We start from the raw sequence: 20,682 nt of genomic DNA on the forward strand, positions 1-20,682 counted from the left end.
TGGGATTTTGTTCAGGCACATTCTAAAGATACAATGGTGTCAGTGATAAGGCTGCAGTACTGGTTCTTCAAATATTCCCCACCAAAGCTTGGGGGCAACTTGAGGTAAAAAATTGAAGCTCATTTGAAAATTGCACAAAGTTACGAGGATTTCAAAGCCATGCAAAATTCAGCAGCAAGCACAGCCAAACTACCACCCAGCAAATCAACCTTCAAAACATTCTGCACGTTCAAAGGGCTTGTAGGTTTTGCTCGTGTTGGACATCTTCCTAAGAGTCTTCAGTGAGTGGGGAACGGCAGCATTGAAGAGAGCAGGAAAGACAAACACCAGGGACACACACGCACAAGGCAAGGTCCCTGCAGCCAAGTCCAGCCTGTAAATTTGGGCAGCTGACATTACAGATGTCTTCCTGTTGCCCTGTTGCTAAGAGTGGCTGTTCTGAAAAGACAGATTGAGACAGGTCAGTGGACACACACAAAACACTGCTCAGACACCCACTACATCAAGACACGGGGCTGAGTTACTGGTCACCATTTAAGAGATTAAATTGGTGCCGTGTCAATAAACAAACAGCAAAGGAGATGGCAGAAATCCTTATCCCTTTCCATCTCTTCCGTTTGCGGCTGTTTTGCCCCAATTCTGAGCCTCGGTACCAAGCCCCGAGGTTTTAAAACAGCAGAGCAGCAAAGATCGCTGTTTGGGATCAATGCTGGAGTCAATTTTCTCTCGATACATGATTGCCTGTTCCAGGGAGGAGGGGGAAGGCAGGTTGAAGGCAAGAGCTCTGTATCAGCAATCACAAACCCACATCAGCCCCCGGGGTGTAAAGGGCTGAAAAGTTTCCTGATAACAGAAGGCAGAGCCAACAACAAACAATGTTGTGGTATTCCTTCCTGGGAGGCACAAATTCTTTCCATCACCTCCAAGCTTCCCGAGCCCCACCACCAAAACAATTACATTATAAAAGCTGCTGAAACCAGAGCTTTTCAAGGAGGCCAGTCACGAAGTCACAGCACAACAAAAGAGTAAGCAGGGAGTGTTGTAGGGGTGGGAGCCCTTCTTCCCTTGGTGGCTGAATATTGGCGTGTATTAAACATAGACACAACAATAAGCAATAAATCACAGCCCAGGAGAAGTGCCAGGTGGAATGCACTGGAGGAAATTAAAATATCCTTCTTGATACTGTTCAGGATTGAAAGAAATACAAAGGAGGTCAAATTGACTTATCACCTACATAGCCAGGATGCTAAGGGGAGAAAGGGTTCCAACCCTTGCAGCTGAAAAATTTCCAATTGAATAATCCCCTAGCAAAAAAAACCAAAAAAACACACCAACCCAAAAAACCCTGAAAAACAAAAAGCTTAGCTTAAAATCCTTTCAAACAAATAAATAATGGCATTCCCTGGTTTTCCTACATTTTCTTCTTTTTCCTTCCTTTTTTTCAAATGCACAGTCCCTCCACAAGACTCGCCTACAGGGCAAAGGATCCTTTGCAATGTACATAAGTACACTAAATGGTCAGCACCCAAATTCTGCAAATTCTGACCTCCCATATCACATCCCACCATGCTGTAAGGAAACCCTATCTCCTATACTTTGCTATTGCCAGTGGCTGGCTTCTCTTGCTGATTTCTATCACAAAACTAGTCAACTGAGGCAAGATTGAAGTCTCCCTGCCCTGAAGAACAGGGCTGCATCCTTATTTCACTGAAAAGTACCTCCAGAAAGTTTGTTTTAGAAAAAACCCAGCATGGTACACAAACTTCCCAGTAATTTCAGCCAGGACTCACAGCCTTAGAGTGCATAAAACTACCCCTGCTTTCGGTCACCAGCAGGTAAGAGAACTGCAGTGGAGATATAGGTTTTGTTTTGCTGGGATAAGCCTATATAAGCAGGGGACTGCTCTGCAGCCACCAATCCTAAATGAGGTACCCCACCCATCTGGTCTCCAGTCACTGCTTTTTTCTTGCTTGCCCCATTTTCAGGCAATTCAGCAAACCCGCACCATTTGAATTTTAATGGAAGTGTCATACAAAGTACTTGGACAGGCTGAAAATAGGACAGCATCTATAAATTACTGGAAAGCTGAACTCAGGATCAGGAAAGGAAGGGAAGAACCCATTTCTCTTGAAACTGCATCATATATATGTATATATGCATAAACATTCTCAGACTGAGACTCAGGACAGCCTGAAGAGGACAGCTGTATGTTCTACCTTTTAAAATCTCTGCTTTTAAGGGCTGAGGACAGGATGGCATCTTCCAGCTGTGTTTTTCTCTTACTAAACACTTTTGTGTCCTTCTGGTTGTATAAACAACTAAACCTTTACATATCAAACACTTCTGTGTCAAACGGCAATAATGACCAAGCTATATTTTCTGAAAGGGACAATTAAGACGTTCAGTGAAAATAGAAAGAGCTGTCACTTTTATATTTAGACATACATGGATTTAGTAAAAGCTGATAGATAAACTCTACTTGTTGAAAATAAAATTATGGTGACATTTTCTATATCAGTTTTTTTGGCAAGAGAACAGGGACATCTTGCAGCAGGCCATGGAAGAGGGAATCCGTTTAGATGTTGCTAACAAAATCCTTCCTCTTGTCTAGCACAGAGGACATCAGTTTCACACAAAACTCTCACAGAGGAAAGCAAGGCAAAAGCATGAGAGAAGGAAAAGTATTTTCAAGAGATGTAAACAAGTAAATGCTCACAGCACCCAGTGAGATTATTTGAGCATCTGTTTCAAACAGTTGCTATCACACTCTTTCACCTGCTTAAATGGAGAGGTACCATTTGGATGCAAAAACTTTTTACACTTCTGTGTGGAAAACTGCTCTGGAGCCAAGGCAGACAATTAGAAAAAGTCATTTTCCTTCTTCCTTTATGAGGCACAATCAAGGCACAGAATCTATCCAGGTGTAAGAGGTGTCACACATAGTTGAGATGAGCTATTGATTTCCAAAAGCACTAACAAGTTGCCACACAGCCCAGCCCTGCCTCATCATATGTTTGAGAAGTGATCAGTCAGATAAGCAAGGAAAGGCTGGCTGCAACCCAAATTCAGTAAACCTTCAGCCATACTGCCAGTAAGAACCACCGGGAAAACACATGGACTTAATAAAAGCAACACTGAAATATGAAGTTAAAAAAAAAAAAAAGGAAGTAAATATTGTAAGCTCTTCCTTGGTAAACATACAATTAATTTCTGATGAGGACTAATTAACATTTGCAAAAAAAAAAAAAAAATTGGTTATCCTCATTGCTACTGTCATGCATGTATCTATCAGGAGCTGCACTTCCACAGTGTTTTTTGTCTCTTAGTGATGAAACAAAAAGCCTTCTAAACCGAATCAGACTGGAATATATTACCTTGCTTTTCTTTTTAACCTGAAGTGGGATATATTAGAGCTGTAAATTTACTTACCCTTCTGTTTTGTACATGGAGCATCTCTCCAAAGGAATTTTCAGCACTCCATTATTTAAGCCCACAAAGAGTGACCTGTCGCTGTGTAGGATTTGGAGACTCTTGATTGCTTCCTGTTGTCCATCAGGGAGGATCTGCATTTCCTCTAAATAACAACTCCTCAGACTCCTGTTAGTGGTAGAAAGGGCCTTCAAGATGGTGCCATACTCTAATAGAACAAGAAACAAGGCACAAGTAAATCCTGGAGGCAATGACTTCATTTTATACCTGCCTAAAGAGTGAAATATTAATGTTACCTTTCCAGAGCTGATTTAACCTAGTTGTGGGTCACCTGCTGCCCAGGGCAAAGAGCTCCAGCCACACCATTATAATCCTCAGCAGAATCCACCTGAGAAAGCATTTTAATGACAATTCGGAAGGATGTGAACCATCTGGACAGTGAGTACCTGGCAGTGTTTCCCAGTTGGAGCACTGAGGCAGAGCAGTCTGGTCCCGTTACCAGTGAGTTACAGAGCAAGGTGACCCAGGATAGCAGGAATCATTTCGGGTGCCTGGAGTGTGTATTTCTATTGGTTTATGGAGCAGATCAGTGTGATTTGATGTCATGACAAATGACAACAGATGCAGCAGCTCTGCTGGAAATCTCTGAGGCCTCCATAATGACTGCATGGGTCACAGACCTAATTGATCCTCTTCCTGGAAGAAGCCAGGTTGACAAGGGGATGTTATGGTACGAGCAGTGCATACACAGAAACATACATGTTCGTGCTCTCAGTGCTCTTACCTAAACAATTTAAAGATCTGCTAAGCTGTGGGAGATTAATGCAGGGGGAAATGGGGCAACTGCACTATCTTTCATTGAAACTCCCAAGAGGTTTGTCAGCCCCGATTGTTCCTGAAACTTAATCTTTCTGTCTGGCAACTCCTGCACTGGTGACAAAGCTCAGCAATTTATAGTGATGGGGTTGGCTGCCACATGAAGTTTCCCTTTTGCTTAAGAGGGCCTTACATGTGGAACAAGACTGAAGTTTGGGCTCAGTTAGTCTCAGGACCAGGATTGTATTCAGGGCTGCCTCTGCACACAGCTGGCTCTACTAAAAGCCTTTCACAGGTTTAAACATTGCCAGCAGATCTTACTCTTCAGTCACCACTAACCAGGGCCAGAAAACAAACATGAATAAGGAGTTACAGTTATGGCATTGGACGTTTCTACACTAATGATACGAGGCAGGAAGTATTCCAACTTTCTCTAAGGCTTTGTAGCTTGAACTCCTCACTTTAAATACCAAGATATCATATTGGCAGAACCATGTTGTATTTCCATTTAAGTACAACCTTCTCATCATAATCAATGTCTATGGAGGTTCCCACAGTGGGAGTGTTGCTAGAACACATAAATAATAAACTAAGATGATCACTTTTGAAATAAGTGGTGGTAAAAGTTAGATAAATTATGACACAGTCCTGAAGGCCCATTCTCCTAAACATGAGAATGAGGCAATGACTCTGCATTCAGATGTGAGATTAAATTAACACTTATGGAAGCAATCCATCTTATTCTAAAGTCAAAGCTTCTGCAATAGAGGATAACATTATACCCATGAGGCTGGCCATATGCTCTGATTAATCAAACTATTTAATTTAACCTCTATCATTAGTATGAATATGGGCTAAGACAACCATTTGTAACACTTTGTCCTTCTTCAGCATTTTCCACTTATCCAAGATATCTGTGCTTTTCAGAGGAGGCAATGTGTCCTGCTACTTAGAGGATGGAAGTCGAAATCAAGAGAGTAAATCATTCGCTTAATTCTACCACTGGCTTGCTATGCTGCCACAAAAAAGCACTTGCCTCAACTTCCCCATCTTGCTTTACACTTCAGTGCATGCCCATTCCCTAAAGCACTAGGAGTCATATATCAGTAGGGACATGGAAGTGTAAAGAAAGACATAATTAAAACCCTGGGCAAGTCTGGAGGTTATGCATTATTATTGCTTATTTAGAGATGGGGCTGTCAGAGCACTGAGAGGCAACTCACATGCATGAAACCACAGAGCATTCCAGCAACCTCTGCTCTTCCCCACTGTTATGTATTAGCCTGATTAGTTGAAACATGTTTTTATAAGAGGGAGAAAAATGTTATTGTTCTTTTTAAGCACAATGGAGATTTACGGTCTGATCATGTGGGGCTCTGCCTCAAGTCCTCCATCCTGCTTTTAATTTATTCAGGTAAACAACTTCCACACAGTTTTGTGCCAAAATTATTTTGAATGACAACTGTGTAAGGTCTTCACAACTGGGCTCCCAGGGCTGCTAGGTCTACAAGCAAGCAGAAGGAACTGTTTGAAGCCCTGATGCTCTTACCTGTTCCAATATACATCACATGGTAGAGGGTATCCTTCCCCTGAACAATATCAACCACCAGTTTGGAAAATCGAATGCTGTCCTGAGTCACATACGGATCTACAGTCACTGGCTGCACGACATCATTCATCAGGAACAAGCGCTGGGCATCCTGCAGGACTCTCTCCGTCAGGTTCTCATTAGGGCTGTCATCGTTCAGTGTGCCACACTAAATACAGAAGATTGAATTTCAGAAAATGTATCTTCTCCCCAGCCCAGAATGGAAACTCATGTCTGGTTGATTTCCTGGGGAGGTGGGTCAGTGTGAGGGTCACAGGATCAGGAATGTGGCCTGATCATAGGTCCTTAGCCTAGATTTGGCCTGGAGCCCACTCTTTGAAAATGTTTCTCCTAGGTGGTCCACTGACCAGCAGTGTGGAGTTTCATTCCCTTGTGATACCTTCAACCAGCACAGCAGAAGGGCAAAAGGCTTTGGCAAACCATGGAGAAAAAGAAGGTATTAAAACTAGCTGTAGAAAGACTTAAAGGCAGCAGTAGAGAGAAAGTTTTTGTGGTGATAAATCCTAGAAACATTTCAAACAATCTTCAGACTCTACCTGGCATCTCAGTCTGTACAATGAACAAAACCTAGAGTTAAGAAAACCTAAAAATGGAATGGTTTTGCATCAAAGAACCAAACTTGCCACACTGCTTCTCTTTATGTACTCTCCTCTGGACAAGCCCCCCAGTTCCATCTGAAGCAAGGCAGGTTAACCACAAGCTCCCCCCTCCCCACACTCTTCTCTCCTTACAGCAAATGGCAGATCAAGCTATGACCACCCATCATCCAGCACCAAGGGAGGCACTGAAACAGGACTCAATTCCCTTGTCCAGCAAGAATAGGGCAGAAAAAGAGCTCATCTTGTGTCTTTTAAACAGCGTAAGTCCTACCAGGTGGGTAGTGCATTTTAGGGCCCGAGTTTCCATCTTCTACTAATCTCTTGAACTCAACACTTTCAAAAGCCAGTGCAAGTTTTTTGGTCCATGTCAGTAGCTGGGCTGGATCTCACTCTTCACCGCAACATCATGCACAGAGGGCAGAAAATTTATTACTCCAAAAGGCTGCTGGGTGACTGGGTATTTGTCTTCCCAAGACCATGGGAGACAGTGGTACAACTAAATCCTGCCAAGTCCCTTACTCAGTCTATGAACAACTTTGGTACTCACTAAGTGAAACTCACACCTGAGCAATTTCACTAGAAAAAAAATTGCACTGGTTTCTTTTTCCTAATTTTGGGTCCAGGTGTTTGGGCTTTCCTTGAAAGAGAAGTCAGAATGCTGAGAATTAGGATGTTGATTTACAGCACTTGAGCTGCAGTGTACAAATTTCCCATGTGCACACTCTCGATACGCATCAAAGCAGCTCTTGGTGGTATCGCTGCCTTTCCCGACTGCACCACGCAGCCCTTCTCTTCCTACGTGCTAAAACGAGCTGTCAGGGATTAAACACACATTCACACAGTGAATATGGATTCCAACGGCCAGTGTACTCAGCCTTCCAATATTTTAGAGGTTGTGTGAACTAGGAGAACACAGTTATACTAATTCTCACTACCTATGAACATGGTCACTTTTTAATCAATTTAGGCATCTTCCTGAATAGCCAGACTAAGGAAACATCAGTGAGTTTTTGATGTGTCCTCAGGTGGGTTCTAATGCTTTTTTTCTATGGCAATTGTCTTTTTTTAGTTCATGACTCATGCTACATTCTGAAGTGTTTTTAGATCTCCCTCTTTTGTTGTATCCTATACTCCTTCTGGTTCACACCACTGTCTTCCTTTGGAGGCTTTTCTCCCCATTCACTTTCTTTTCTAGAGCATCACCTAAAAGGAGTCCCAGTGGCAGGAATGTCACTGTTGGTTTTGTTTTCTGTTCTCAGCAAGTCACAGATAATCCTTGTGGTCTATTGGCAGCTCACGTGCTGATGCAGCATCCCTCTGGTTTGGTTTAATGTTGTTTTGTTCTAATTTCCTGATTATCTGCACTGTCCTGATCCTCTGCATCCTTCAGTATTTCTCCTTCCTCTCTGCAAGAAAAAAAATTCTGGCATGCTTCCCTCATCTTCCTTTGTGAACACTGAGGCAAAAAAAATAATTTAATGTTTTTGCAATATCTGCCTCTCTGTCACTAAATTACCCTTGTCATCTCCCAAAGGCCCCTCTCTGACCTCTTGTTCCTTCTGTACTTGAAAAACATCTTAATCTCTTCTTGCAATCTTCCTTTTTTCTACCACATACCTTCTTTTCCTTCCTTTGTTTTCCTCTGACCCTTTTCTTTCATCTTGCTGCTGCAATCTTCACACTCCATATTTTATCTGATACTTTTCACTATATGGAAATGCTTTCCAAAGTCCTTTACTATTTCTTTCCAAAGTCCTCTACTATTCCTTCTGGGTTAGCCTAGCAAGGGACAGAAAGTCCCTGATTCTCAGTTTGCCTTAATATTCCCTTTAAACTCAAAAAAACCACCACCACCAAAAATCTGGCTATGCTTGGCATGTCTGGACCTTTGTTTCTTGGTCCTGAGCAAGGCTTTGTTTCTTGGTTCTGAGTGCACCAAGCTGAGAGAATGATCAAAAGGCCAAGCTTGTCCCACCGTGTATAGGCAGGAGCCCTCAGTCAGGTGCCAAGAGGGAATTCAGGAGGAGAAATCAGGTTCCTCAGCAGGAAGACAAGGCTGCCCGTGCCTGCAGCAGAGACCTGCCTCCCATCTGTTCTCACTGTGATTTCAGGTGACTGTACAGTTCTTTTTGGAAGGTCCTTGACAGCACCAGTTTGAAGGCAGATGGCACTTGCAGGCAGCCTCAGCACATTTGCCATAATAAAGGAGAGACAGATTCAGACAATTGGGCTGAAAGGATTTGCCATGGGGAAACAAGGACATGAAGACAAGTCTGTCCTCCCTAGGATGGCTCAGGTGGAATGGGACTGAGCTGTAAAATGGGCTCATGCTTCAGAAAGCTGAGGTTTGTCAGGGCTGTCACACACATACACTGCACCACACTGACTGCATCTGGTGATAAAGAAACGGAAGTTGTTTTATAATGTTCAAAACTGCTTTAACTAATAATCCTGGAAAGTTGCTCATCCATAAAGCCAAAGATTTTTAAACAGTGAAGGAACCACTGTGACAATCCTCATGTGTTCCCTTCCACCAGTTACTGTGGCAACACGCCCATGGCTTCTGGCTGAGCTACCATGTGTTAGAAAGTCATCCATCTTCCACTGAAGCACTGGTAGCCTTAGGGGCCCTATCAAGTGATGGAAAATTCATCACTTCCTTACAGAGTCACAGTGGTTAATTACCTTTCTTGTTTAAAAAATATAGGTTGTCTCCATTCTAGTTTGGTTTTGTCCAGCTTCAGCTTTCAGTCCTTCCCACTTCTAGCAGGGACATGTCTCTATGTCCTATTGTGAGAATCACATCCTCAGAGCACATGTGTCAGTGATAAGTGCAACAGAGATTTTAATTATTCATTATTGTAAAAAAACCAGAACATTCTTATTATTTGTTAAACCATTCAATTTTTGCCATGTGAATTCTGTGGCAAGGAGTTCCACAGACTAAAACACTCATAAATGTGGAAATATCCAATTTATCTGTACTGTGGGTCTACCTGGAAAAAGAAGCCCTACACAAATCAACCGACTGAAGTGACAGAACATAAAAGGGACTGCAGTAAGCTGAAGGGCAACAGCAGTACCTGGAAATTAGGGATGGGGTTTAACGTCGGCAGCCAGGCTGATCTTGGGTTTTCTTGGTAACGGAAAGGGCCATTAAATGCCTGAGTAATGGCACTCAGATTGAAGGCACACACTGCTGAGGCAGCTATGCTGTTCCTGCAAAAGGGGAGGGGGAAAAGAATCAATTTAATCATTAGAACATTGACATTTTCATCATAACAGACATCAAACTCCACTCAAATAAAATACATGTAAATTGGCAGGTAGATGTACAGTGATACCAGTCTCACAGGGAATAATAAAAAAATAAATAAATAAACTGTAAAATGCAGATGACTTGCGTGACAATTTTGAGAATGAATTTCAAGTTTGGTTTTAAAATGTCAGAGATTTAAGAGCCACGGAAGTATTTTTGACAAGAAAGGTGAATACCTTTCCTGAAAGGTGAATACAGCTTAATTTGCATGGATTATTTGTGTCTGGTTTTGTTTTCATTTTTTTAACAACCGATCTACCTTTATTGATTACAAACAACCCACTTTTTAATCTCTTAGTGTTTCTCAAGGTGAAATTCTGTTTCTGCAGGTTCCTGAATTCTTCAGCTATGAAATATATCACCTAATATTATATATATATATATATATACATGCAGTGGAAGGGAAAAGGTGACAATGAAAAACCAGGTGGTTGTGACAGCAGCTCAGGATTCAAAAAGGTCTTGCTAATTCATGAAAACCTCTGTTTTCAATGACCACAGTTCACTTCTTTGTGTTTCCAGCTGGGAACAGGATCTGTCTGGGGCAGACTGTTCACCACGCACACTCAGCCAGGGGAGGCACAGCGAGGGAAATGCTGCTGTAGGAAGGACTCTTCAGAAAGGAATTTGTTTTGGGGATGCTCTGCTGCCCAGTCAGACTGCACACAGATCAGCTGGCCTTTGCTGTTCCATTCCAGTCCTGGAGGACCATTTCTGCAGGGTCCTGAGCCAGCTCATCTCCTCCTGCCCCAAGAGGGTTGGAGGGCACTTCCTAGATGGTCCCCTCAACAAAACTGGCCCAGAGGGACATTTGATAAGTGAAATTCAAGTGAAATTCAAACTGAAATTCAAACCTGCTCCCAGTTCTCCTCTTTCCCCTGTTTTTTTTTTTTTTTTTAAAACAACACGGTTTAGAGAAAAAGATATCAGAACAAAACTAAAAATAGGGCCAGCATGAGAGACTGATTTGTCACAGTGCCTTTTAAATAACCCAAGCCCTGCTGTATGTATCTTTCTGCTAATTAAAGCAATTTGAATTGCCTCAAAAGAACACTTTTTTTCACTAAACCAATAATTACACTCTCTTGCACGCACAAAAAAAGCCTTTCTTCACCATTCCAGGCTGGAAAGCAGAAGAACAGATTCTTTCACAGCATATTTCTTCCTAGCAATACAACATCAGGAAGAACTTCCTGCTTTGCCTTCCCATTCTCTGTTCCCCCCTGCCCCTTCCATCCCCAGAATGATGGAGTAGCTCACTTTGAACATGTCAAAGCAACACTGGGCAAACCTTTCTCCACTTTTGTCTGAACACCGCTGACGCAGTACATGCTCACAGACAGCAGCTCTTAAGACAAACCTAATGATGGATGACAAGTAAAATGCCTCGAGGCACACACAGAAAAAAAATAGACAATGAGAAAGAAAATGAAAAAGGAAAAGAAAGAATAAAATTCCACTAGTCTAATGAAAATACTTAGGAAAAAAAGAAAAGGATATTTTTAGGGCCCTGCTAAGGACTTGATAGTTTAGCCCTTTCTCTTTGCTGGAAAAGAGAAAGGAAAGAGGTTTTCCATTAAATCTGTGGACCATTTTCCTTTCCATCTGTGGCCTGGCATATTTCCCATCCCTCCTTATGAAAAGTTTGATCCCAGTCTCAACCCAGTGACATCAACTGGCGCAGCTGGCCCCTGTGTTTTCCTGGTGAGAAGTGCAACTTCCTTTATTCCCACCTCCTACCTCCTGTGATTAACTAGCTGGTTTAAAGGATGGGTTAAGTTCAAAGAGGTTTTAACATTGTCTCTATTACCTCCCAGAAAAATTTTAATAAAAACATCTTAAATATTTCATCAGCAGCTTCCCCCAAAAGCTCTCTTTCCCACTGAGTCAGCTGGGTATAACATGAAGCAATAGATTTATACGTGGGTGTTACCACAGCCACTAATTCCCCTTTGTTGTAAGATGACCCTAAATTCATTAAACATGAACCTTCCAAAGTAAAAAATACCTGTAAACAACAACAAAAAATCATAGTTTTGTGTTGCATTGGCATTTTATCACAAAGAACCTCTGACTGGTGCATAAATTAACCCTCCTTGGTATGCAGAGCTCATGCAGCATGATATAAGTCCCAGTGAAAGTTAAAAGAATAATTACCATTATTTCTCTAGCTGGATGACAAATTGGAACATTTTCTCTTTGAACTTTTAAAAGAACACCATGTTGTAGACCCAATATGCTATTTGATCTAACTTCAGCTATTATCAATTACTAATTTCTTCAATTGCACAAATGCTGCATATTGTATTTTCTTCAGAAGATACACGAGAGAACATCCCATACATCCCTAATGTATGAAGAGTGACTTAAGTGTACCCAAACAAGATGGGTAACACTCATCACATGTCATGTTAAACTTGGCAGATGGACACAGCAGAAGAGAACGGTTCCAGCCAGAGCTAGTCTGTGTTTCCCTCTTGATCATCCAAAAACTTCACCAATTCGATAAATAAAATAAAAATTAATAGTTTTCTCATTTCCAGCTTCCATTATTGGCTGGATGAATGGACAAATGGATAGATAAAACATTATCACTATGGGCATAGAAGTACTCTCAAACTGCAAAAAAAAAAAAAAGAAAAAAAAAGAGGGTCAGCTCAAGTACCCAAAGCAGTAGCCAGATTTCCTTTTAATGTTCAGGAAGTTTGGCTAACATCCTCTAAATGTTTTTAGAGAATGACTCATGTGCCTTTCAGACTGAGGACAGATCTTCCCCAAGTCCACAGTCAAGGTTCAGTGCTCCATCATGTTTATTTTTTCTAGTTGATTCTCTGCTGGCTCACTTTTGACTGACAATCAATGGCAGAACAGAAAAAAACCAAGCAAGATGGATGAGGGTGGCCAAACACTTACCTATTTATTGGAATTTACAGAAGGGGAAGAACATTCAAGCTCTGCTGACTCACAGTGAGGTTCCCAACAGCACTTTAGCTCAAGAAGTTAGGTCTGATGCTTTGTGACTTCAAGGGCTGAAGTTCAAGCCCTGGCACACCAGCAGGTGACACATTAAAACAGGAAGCTTTGTACTTCAGTGGGGCTTCACTTTGGTTTGCTGTGGGCTCCCTGGGAGCAGGGCCTTATTCATGCTGGACAGTACAGCATTGCACACAAAAACGCCAAAGAAGTTGGCTGCCCAGCACGAGGAAGGCATGTTGAGCATTTGCCATATAGAGTAACTACTCAGATTTTCATTCCCTAGTTTACACGTCAGGCTAACACCCCCCTGGAGAACATGTATTATTGAAACTCAATACCATGCAGACTGGTTATAGCTTGAAACTTATCATCCTAGCCTTAGGCATCACAGAAAAAGTTATTTGAGTTTTCCTGACTAAAAAATATACATTATGAGATTTTTAATATATTTTTTAATTAACTCCTCTTCTCCTTTCTGCTTTCACAGCTACACTAAATCATTCCAATTACAAGTTTTTTCAATATCAAGCCAAGAAGAGATGATTATGAAGTATCAGAAATCATACCTTCCCTTCAGACTACAAACGCTGCTTTTGATTTGTGGACCTCAAATAGTCTGTGGCAGAGGTAAAGCTTCCCCCATGGAAATGCTAAATGCCTTGTGGCCCTCATGACCTTGTTATTACAGTGTTGTTCAACAGCAATAGATGTTGATTTCAGTCTAGGCTGTTGTCATCCCATCTGCCTCATTCTTCTCCTTCCAGCCCTTCTCTCCTAAGTGTGTGCACCTGTCCATCTCACGGGCCAGCTCCAGTGTTCACACAATTGTGTCAGATTGTCCAGGCAGTCAGCCTGGCCGGAAATCGATGTTTTTCTCTTGGGTCATTTTTAGATCATCTCTCCAAACTATTCAAGTTGCACTGTCACTACAAAAACTACAGTCTGTCACTGCCCAGGTTTGCATCAAATTAAGTTACCCTAAAACTGCACAGTCACATTTTATGGGCTCCAGGAATCTGTGAGCCATGGATTAAAAACACTGTCCTAGAGGCTGTGTTGTTGTGATGGATAACACAGACCTATCTATTCTTTCACATTAACCAAACGATCTTTCAAAAATGATTGCTCAGACTGTCTAAGAAATCAATACATTGCCATTCTCAGGCTGCTGGGGATAGAGGAAGGGCAGTAAAGCCAGTGCAACTTACACATTAGTAGTGAAGACACCATAGATCAGATCTTGCTCAGGAAGGTAGAAGGTGCTTTGCAATTCATTGTAATAGAAAGGGATTTCTCCAGCACGGGAGCAGTTCAGTCTGGCCTTCATGAAAGTTGTCCATGTGTCCTCCAGCAAAAATCTACCTCCAATATCATTTTTGCAAACCCTTGCCACACGAGAATACACTGTTTTCCCACAGTCATGTTCCACCGCGTTCTCACGGAAGAAGAAGTAGGTGAACAAGCCGATGTCATAGGCAGCAATAAAGTTAGGCTCTGAAAAACAAACATTTGAAGAGATTTATATAGGTTAGAAGTCAATCCATGCTCACTGACTTGCTCAATGCATTATGCTGCCAGCTCCATTTATGCAGCCTGTCAAAGCTGGGACCACAGGGAGTTTGGAGTCAGCAGAGGACATAAAAACAGTGGATGGGAATAATGATTTATGAGGATATAGCTCTAGTACCTTTTTGCAGATCTTGGAAAGGCCCCATTGTTGCCCCACTTTATTGGCAAAGCTGCTACTGATTTCAGTGAAAGCAGAGTTCAACACTTTGCATATGCATGACTATTCTCTGTACCTATACTCATTTTACAAGATAAAGCCTTCCCACTGGGCTGCTTCACCTATTCACTTCTGAAGTGGACCTTATGATGTGTTAAATATGCTGCGTGCATCCGCCCGATTCCCCAGACAGCTGCACTGAAACATTCAAGCTTCTCTCCCAGCACAGTCACATCTGGCTTTTATCATGAAACCTTTCCAGTTTCTAGGCACAAAAGATTATCTTATGTCCATAAAACAAAACCATGCCACAGACTGACAGTAGTGAAACATGCTCTCCATAATGCTTTTTTTCCTAGAATTTTTATTTTCACCAGAGTTGAAAAGAACCTGAAATTTAGTAGGTTTAGCAGTGTAATTGGGTATTTAACAAAGCTTTAAAATGTTCTTTTATCCTAGAAGTGTCTTTAGCAAAGGAAAAAGATTGGCCAATGAATAGTATTTGACCAAACAAAAAAAACCAAAAAACCCTTCCCCAAACCTGTTGGTTTTATAGGGTGTTTTTACAATGTTCCTTTCTGAGTAGTGCTCAAAGGAAGAAGAAAAGAGGGACGTGCAGAATTCCTTTAAAGATGCAGCCCAGGAGTGAAAGGAGAACAGAGAAAGGCAGGCTACTGCTGCTGCAAGGCAAGTTTGGGAGGGAGATGACGGTACAGAGGAGAGGCATTGCAAAGCATCTCCTGTCAAACTTTCTCCTTCAAACAAACCATGAACCTTAAAGGGAGTATTGTGATCCCCAGTCTGACCGTCTGTCTAACACAAGCCAGAGGATTTCACCCTGTAATTCCACCATGAGATCCTGTAACTAGCAGGTGAATTAGACCATGTCTTTTGAAGGAGATCTGATCTTACTGGACAATGTCACATGGCTTTACATCCATCAATTTCCTCGGTGACTTGTTCAAATGACTAAAGACTGACCCAGCTGCAACCTGGACTTCTTTTCCCATTTGACATTATCTGGTTTCAACTTCCAATCACAGGTTCTTGTCATGACTTGTCTGCTAGATTAAAGAACTTTATCCTTTCCAAAATCTTCTCTTGATGTAAGTACTTCCATATCATGAACAAAACACCTTTTATCTCCTTTTCAGAAAGATAAATAAATTGAGCTGCTTAAATCTCTCACTGTGAGGCAGGCTTTCCAAGCTTCAAATCACTGCATGGCTCTTCTCTGAATCACCTTCAGGTTTTCTGTTTCTTGTTGAAAAGAGGACAGAACAGGATGAAATTACTCGAAAGTCACCAATGCTGCACAAGGTTATAAATCCAAGAGTCACATTAGTTTTTCCAGTCACATACTGGAACTTCATTTAGTGTTTCTCTTCCTTAAACTCCCCTGTTCCAATGTGGCTCCTTCTGGAATCCTGCATTCATGCACAGACAAGAGGAACATGTTTCCAATGAGTGTATATGGGCTGTGATGCTTCTTGGTCCTAATTCACAGTCTTTCTTGATGATGTCCTTTTCCTTAAACGCCAGGTCTCCATACTGACTTCAGTATGCCTGCAGAAGCCTAGCTCAGTCTCATTAAGGTCCAGAGAGTGCACAGTCCCATTGCTCTTATCTTTAATTGAAAGGTCCTGAAATCTAATAGAAAGATTTCAAATATCTGCTTAATTTACCTTGGTAAAAGGAGTAGGGGGAACGCTGGGGTCTCCATCACTCCCACCTGCTCAGACAAGAAGTGCTTTGCCCTAGTCAGAATGTGTGGACTCAGTGCAGGGATTACTGGTTGAAATTCTATAGCTTGCTTGATGCAGGGTATTATCACACTGGGGTAAGAGCTGCTTTTAATAACTATAAATCCACAACAGCATGGATTCACATGGAACATAATGTGCTGTGAAATTTCTCATTTTTGGAGTGATCTTGCACTGAAACCAGGCAACTTCAGCTGAGTCAGTGGAAGTAAAGAGTGCCTATCACTCTGCAGAACTGGGTCAACAATATGATGCTTTAAGTTGGTTTTGATCTTCAAATCTTTGAGTGGTTTTCTTGTTAAAATGATGTATTTGGTCATCTCACAAGACAGAGACCCATATATATGTTAAGTAGCCTGTAAGACCCACTTTCTATATTCTAAATCAACTTCTCTGAAATACTCCCAGGCTCTTTTTAAATGTCTTCTAAGCTGCATTGATTATTGCTCCGGAAGCCCTTCCCCACCATAAGTCTAGATCTCAATATGAAAAGAGAGAGAAAGATTTACAAGCCTGTCAAGCTGACTTTAATACATCTCTTGCTCAGATGTGACCCACATGACTTTACCATTGAGCCACTTGGAGTTGTATTGTGCTGTCCTAAGTGGGGGAACATTTCCAAGGCTGCGGTAAATAGCAGGATCCCGTCCAGAAAAATCAATCACAGTTGCAGCATAGAGTTCTCCTCGTGATGTAATCACAGCTGTAGAGTTATGCCGAGGGTCGTATGGGCACCGAGCCACTCCATTAATTCTGTCAATGATTTTGCTGAGATTTCCTACCTGTGTTTAAAAGGAGAGAGAAGAAAATTTAAAGAGCATCTGACTTTCTTACTGGTATAGACAATTTGGTTTGCTCATGAGTACCTATGAGCAAATCCCTGATTTTTAAAAACCAGGTAGCTATGAGAATGTAATCTCAGTGATGACCGAAAATTTATCTTTACATCCATAGTTTGCCCAGGTTAGAAGTTGTGTCTGAGCCTCACTGATCCTACTGCTTTGTACAAAGGGTAATTCCCCAGCCAATAAAGCCCACTCGGTGTAATCAGGTGCTCCTGGTGCAAGCGCAGGTTTTTAATCTTCTGTAGACACCTCCTGAATACATACTGGCCTTAAAAAAACATAAAAATAAATTGTAAAAGAGGCAAAACAGACCTGTCGACTGGAACACACTGGTGAAAAGGCATTGGTACCACAGGTAAAAACCTTCTTGCCATAAACGATCAACACTCGCACATAGTTCTGGCACTCTTCCTATAGAGACATAAGAAAAAGGATTTTTGAAAATTTTATTACATTAAAAAAATACTTGTATTGCAGCTGGAATACACCTTCCTTAGCTCTAACTTGGGCTGAGGTTTGTTGCCTCAAGCACTGCACAGCTGTAGGGAGCCAGCAGTCTAAGTGAGCAAGCCCAGTTTGCTGGTTATTTCTCTAACCATAGCCCTGCACAGTCCTGGGGTAGGATGTTATCCATCAGGTTGATTTTGTCATAGCTGCAAGTGCTTCTTTCCGTGCTCTGCATAGACTGGAGGAGAAATTTTTCCTCTTCCCATGATGATACTTCTGACCTATTTTCCCAGTAATGCTGCAGCTTTGAAAACATTACCCAGACACAAACTTCAGTGAAAGACAGCAGGTCTGTCTGCACTATAATTCAAACCAGTGCCAGCAGGAAAACAGCAGGAACTTCTCTTTAATAGACCAGGCTGGTCAGGAGAATCTGGTGCTTGAACAGGCTGTGTTACTTCCTGCCTCCCAGAGGATTGTGCGCTCAGGATTTTCCATGGTAGAAGGAGTTTCTCTTTCAGGCCAGGCCAGTGAGAAATAGCAAATTCCCCATCTCAGTTGCTTGACCACTTGCAAGTACCAATAGGCAACTCCCTCCACATGTCAGTCCCCAAAGGTGTGGGGGTCCTGCTGTCCCAAGCTGTGGCAGGGGTGGCAGCACAAGGCTGCAATTGCCTTTTTTTTTTTTTTTTCCCCCCAGAAAATCACCTTCTTGTTGTTACAGAGAGTCATGGTTTCTCTTTCTCCCCACAGCCTTATATCCAGAGACCTGTGGAGCTCTGACCAGGCTAACTGAGCATCTCCTGGAGTTAAGTAGTGGGGAAGAAGAGGCCACATAAGGCAGCAACTTTCTAATAGTACACACAGGAAAAAGAAGGTGAGAGAGTAGTGTGCAACTCCCACAGGCAGTGCAAGAGGCTCCAGAGCCACCTGCGCCAAGGATCACCCAAAGAACCTCAATGAGCCTTGTGCAGCAGCCTGCCAGCCCCGGGCCCTGGGCCACCTCAGAGGAGAGGATATGAGCAGTGGTTAATGATTGGCACCCACTGGGCTCCAAGTGAAGAAAGTCTATTATGTTATACCATAAACAGAAAAGGAAACTTATTAAAAAATAGCAACCTCAGCTGGGTTACCCTGGCTGCTTTGCTTCCCTCCCTCCAATAGATCATCATCTGCCACTAAGCTGAGCCTACAGCTGCAGACACCACTTCTCCCTCCTTCTGTAAGCAGCAGCCATTTTGCAAGCTCCCATCTCACAGTGCTCCACGCTGCTGATCATTTCCCTGACCACTTCATTTGCAAGACTCAGCAGTGTAAAATCAACCCCTATCATGTGGAAAGCAAGGGGCTTGCTTAGCTGGATTACACAGTCTTCTTTTATTTGCTGTACAGAAAGGATTCGACGTAGAAACCACTGGGGTTAGCCACAGATGGCAACTGCTTGGACATGATATGTGATCCTTGCTTTTGAATGGCAAAGATCACAGGGACTACACTCCTGAGCCAGCCCAGGAGCACTTGTCCAACCTGGAGAGAGGCTCCAGAGTGCCACAGAGCAGCTGCTGCCAGTCTTGAGGTGCAGTGGGGCAGCAGGAATCTGATACCCAATGCCTGGCGCCCAAACATGAGAGCTTAGATTCATAGGTGTGTCAACTCTTTTCATTTCAGAAGCAGATCAGTCATGGTGACTGTGCATCAGTCTATCAAACAGGACCTTGAAAAGCACTGTCCCACCTGCTGTGTGTTGAGAATAGAGGTCTCATTGCTTCCTTTAACAAGATGAAGGCTTGCCAGCCTCTCTGCCCTCTCCTGTCATTGTTGCGTGGCACTGGGAGCCTTGCCAGTTCCTCCCTGCCCTAGAGATGTCTGCATTTCATGCTTGGGTTAAGTAATTCCTCTTTCTGTAGAGTACAGTTATTCAGTCCCATATAATATTAGGACCACTATATATTTGACTGCAAAGTACTAAAAATTCTTGAGTGAATGCTGTTAAAAAGTATTAGGTTGTCTCCCAACAGAGTTTTATTTTCAGAATATGACTGATTTGCCATCTAACCTAGAATGCAGTTCTGTACTCAAATTTCACACTATAACATCTGCTGCCCCTCCACTGCCACCATTCTCTGATTTGTGCAAGGTCTGAGCACAGCTTCTGAGCTAAAACAGCTAAGAGCAGTGATACTGCTGGACCCTTTCCTGCCTAGCTATTACAGTGTATTCCTAACTAAAGCCCTGTCCGGCAAAAATCTAAAATCCTAATTTGGAGAATTCCCTTCATTTACCCAGAACTGTACTACAGATTAACAAACTTCAATCTCTATAAAAATCCTCCCAGCTGAGAAGATATCACACAAAAATAATTTCTCTGGAAGCCATGTGCTGTAGTCTACTGGCAGGGATGAATCTGTTGCACACTTTTACTCCATTTTTGCTGCTTAAAAATAATGCTACTAGGTGTGGGCCATGTCCAGCTGTAGTTGTTCCTATGAATTAACTGAGAAGGCATTTTCCCTGGGCCTGCCTTACTGATGATGGTAGCAGCAGTCCATGCTCCTGGAGGAAGAGCAATGATAATATGCCCATTTCACGCACTGGTCTCAAAGCAATTTATACACTTAAAGTAACATTCTGGAACAGATGTACATTGTCTGCCCTGCTCTCTCAGCTGGGTGAATCCAAACAATGCAGGTACTAAATTTGCTGCAGTGACACACTGAGTTAGAGGTCAGAGACAAAGGTCTAACTGAGTCCACATCCCTCCAACCTGCCTGGCCCAAAGAGGACCACAGAGCTCATCTTGTGTTTCTTATTGCTGTACTCATGGCCAGCCACATCAGTCCATGAAGACTCCAACAAAAGCAAAGAAAAAACAAAACCACTTAAATGCTCCAGCTTGCAGGATTTTTCTCAAGACAGAAAAGACACACTCAAGACAGTGTCTGAGAGGTTTACATTTGATCCTCTTTCTACTCCATTCTCAAAATAAATATCAAGGAACAGCCTCCTCTCTGTGCTCTTTAAACCAGCCTGGATTTGCTCTGAAAAGTTATTCAACACAGTGCTCTCTGCAACAAGTCATAGCTGAGGCAATTGGTTAGTAAAATGATCTCACAAACCCCTACAGAAAATAGGAGCTATTTAATGAAGTTCCTT

General features: G+C 42.3%; 1 protein-coding gene across 4 annotated transcripts in view; it reads right to left on the reverse strand.

Annotated features, from left to right (window-relative positions):
* The window catches only part of SEMA5B (semaphorin 5B), a 270,385-nt gene that overhangs the window by 54,961 nt on the left and 194,742 nt on the right, over positions 1–20,682 (reverse strand). For all 4 annotated transcript variants that reach the window (XM_085066953.1, XM_085066954.1, XM_085066955.1 and 1 more), the window contains exons 8-13: positions 17,395–17,493; positions 16,806–17,019; positions 13,957–14,242; positions 9,537–9,672; positions 5,795–6,002; positions 3,430–3,637 (exon numbers count right to left, since the gene is read on the reverse strand). In XM_085066953.1, coding sequence (XP_084923079.1) covers positions 3,430–3,637; positions 5,795–6,002; positions 9,537–9,672; positions 13,957–14,242; positions 16,806–17,019; positions 17,395–17,493 — 1,151 coding nt within the window. The remainder of the gene's footprint in view (positions 1–3,429; positions 3,638–5,794; positions 6,003–9,536; positions 9,673–13,956; positions 14,243–16,805; positions 17,020–17,394; positions 17,494–20,682) is intronic.

This window comes from Lichenostomus cassidix, chromosome 7 (genome assembly GCF_008360975.1).
Source record: "Lichenostomus cassidix isolate B80296 chromosome 7, HeHo_3.0, whole genome shotgun sequence".
Lineage (NCBI taxonomy): Eukaryota > Metazoa > Chordata > Aves > Passeriformes > Meliphagidae > Lichenostomus > Lichenostomus cassidix.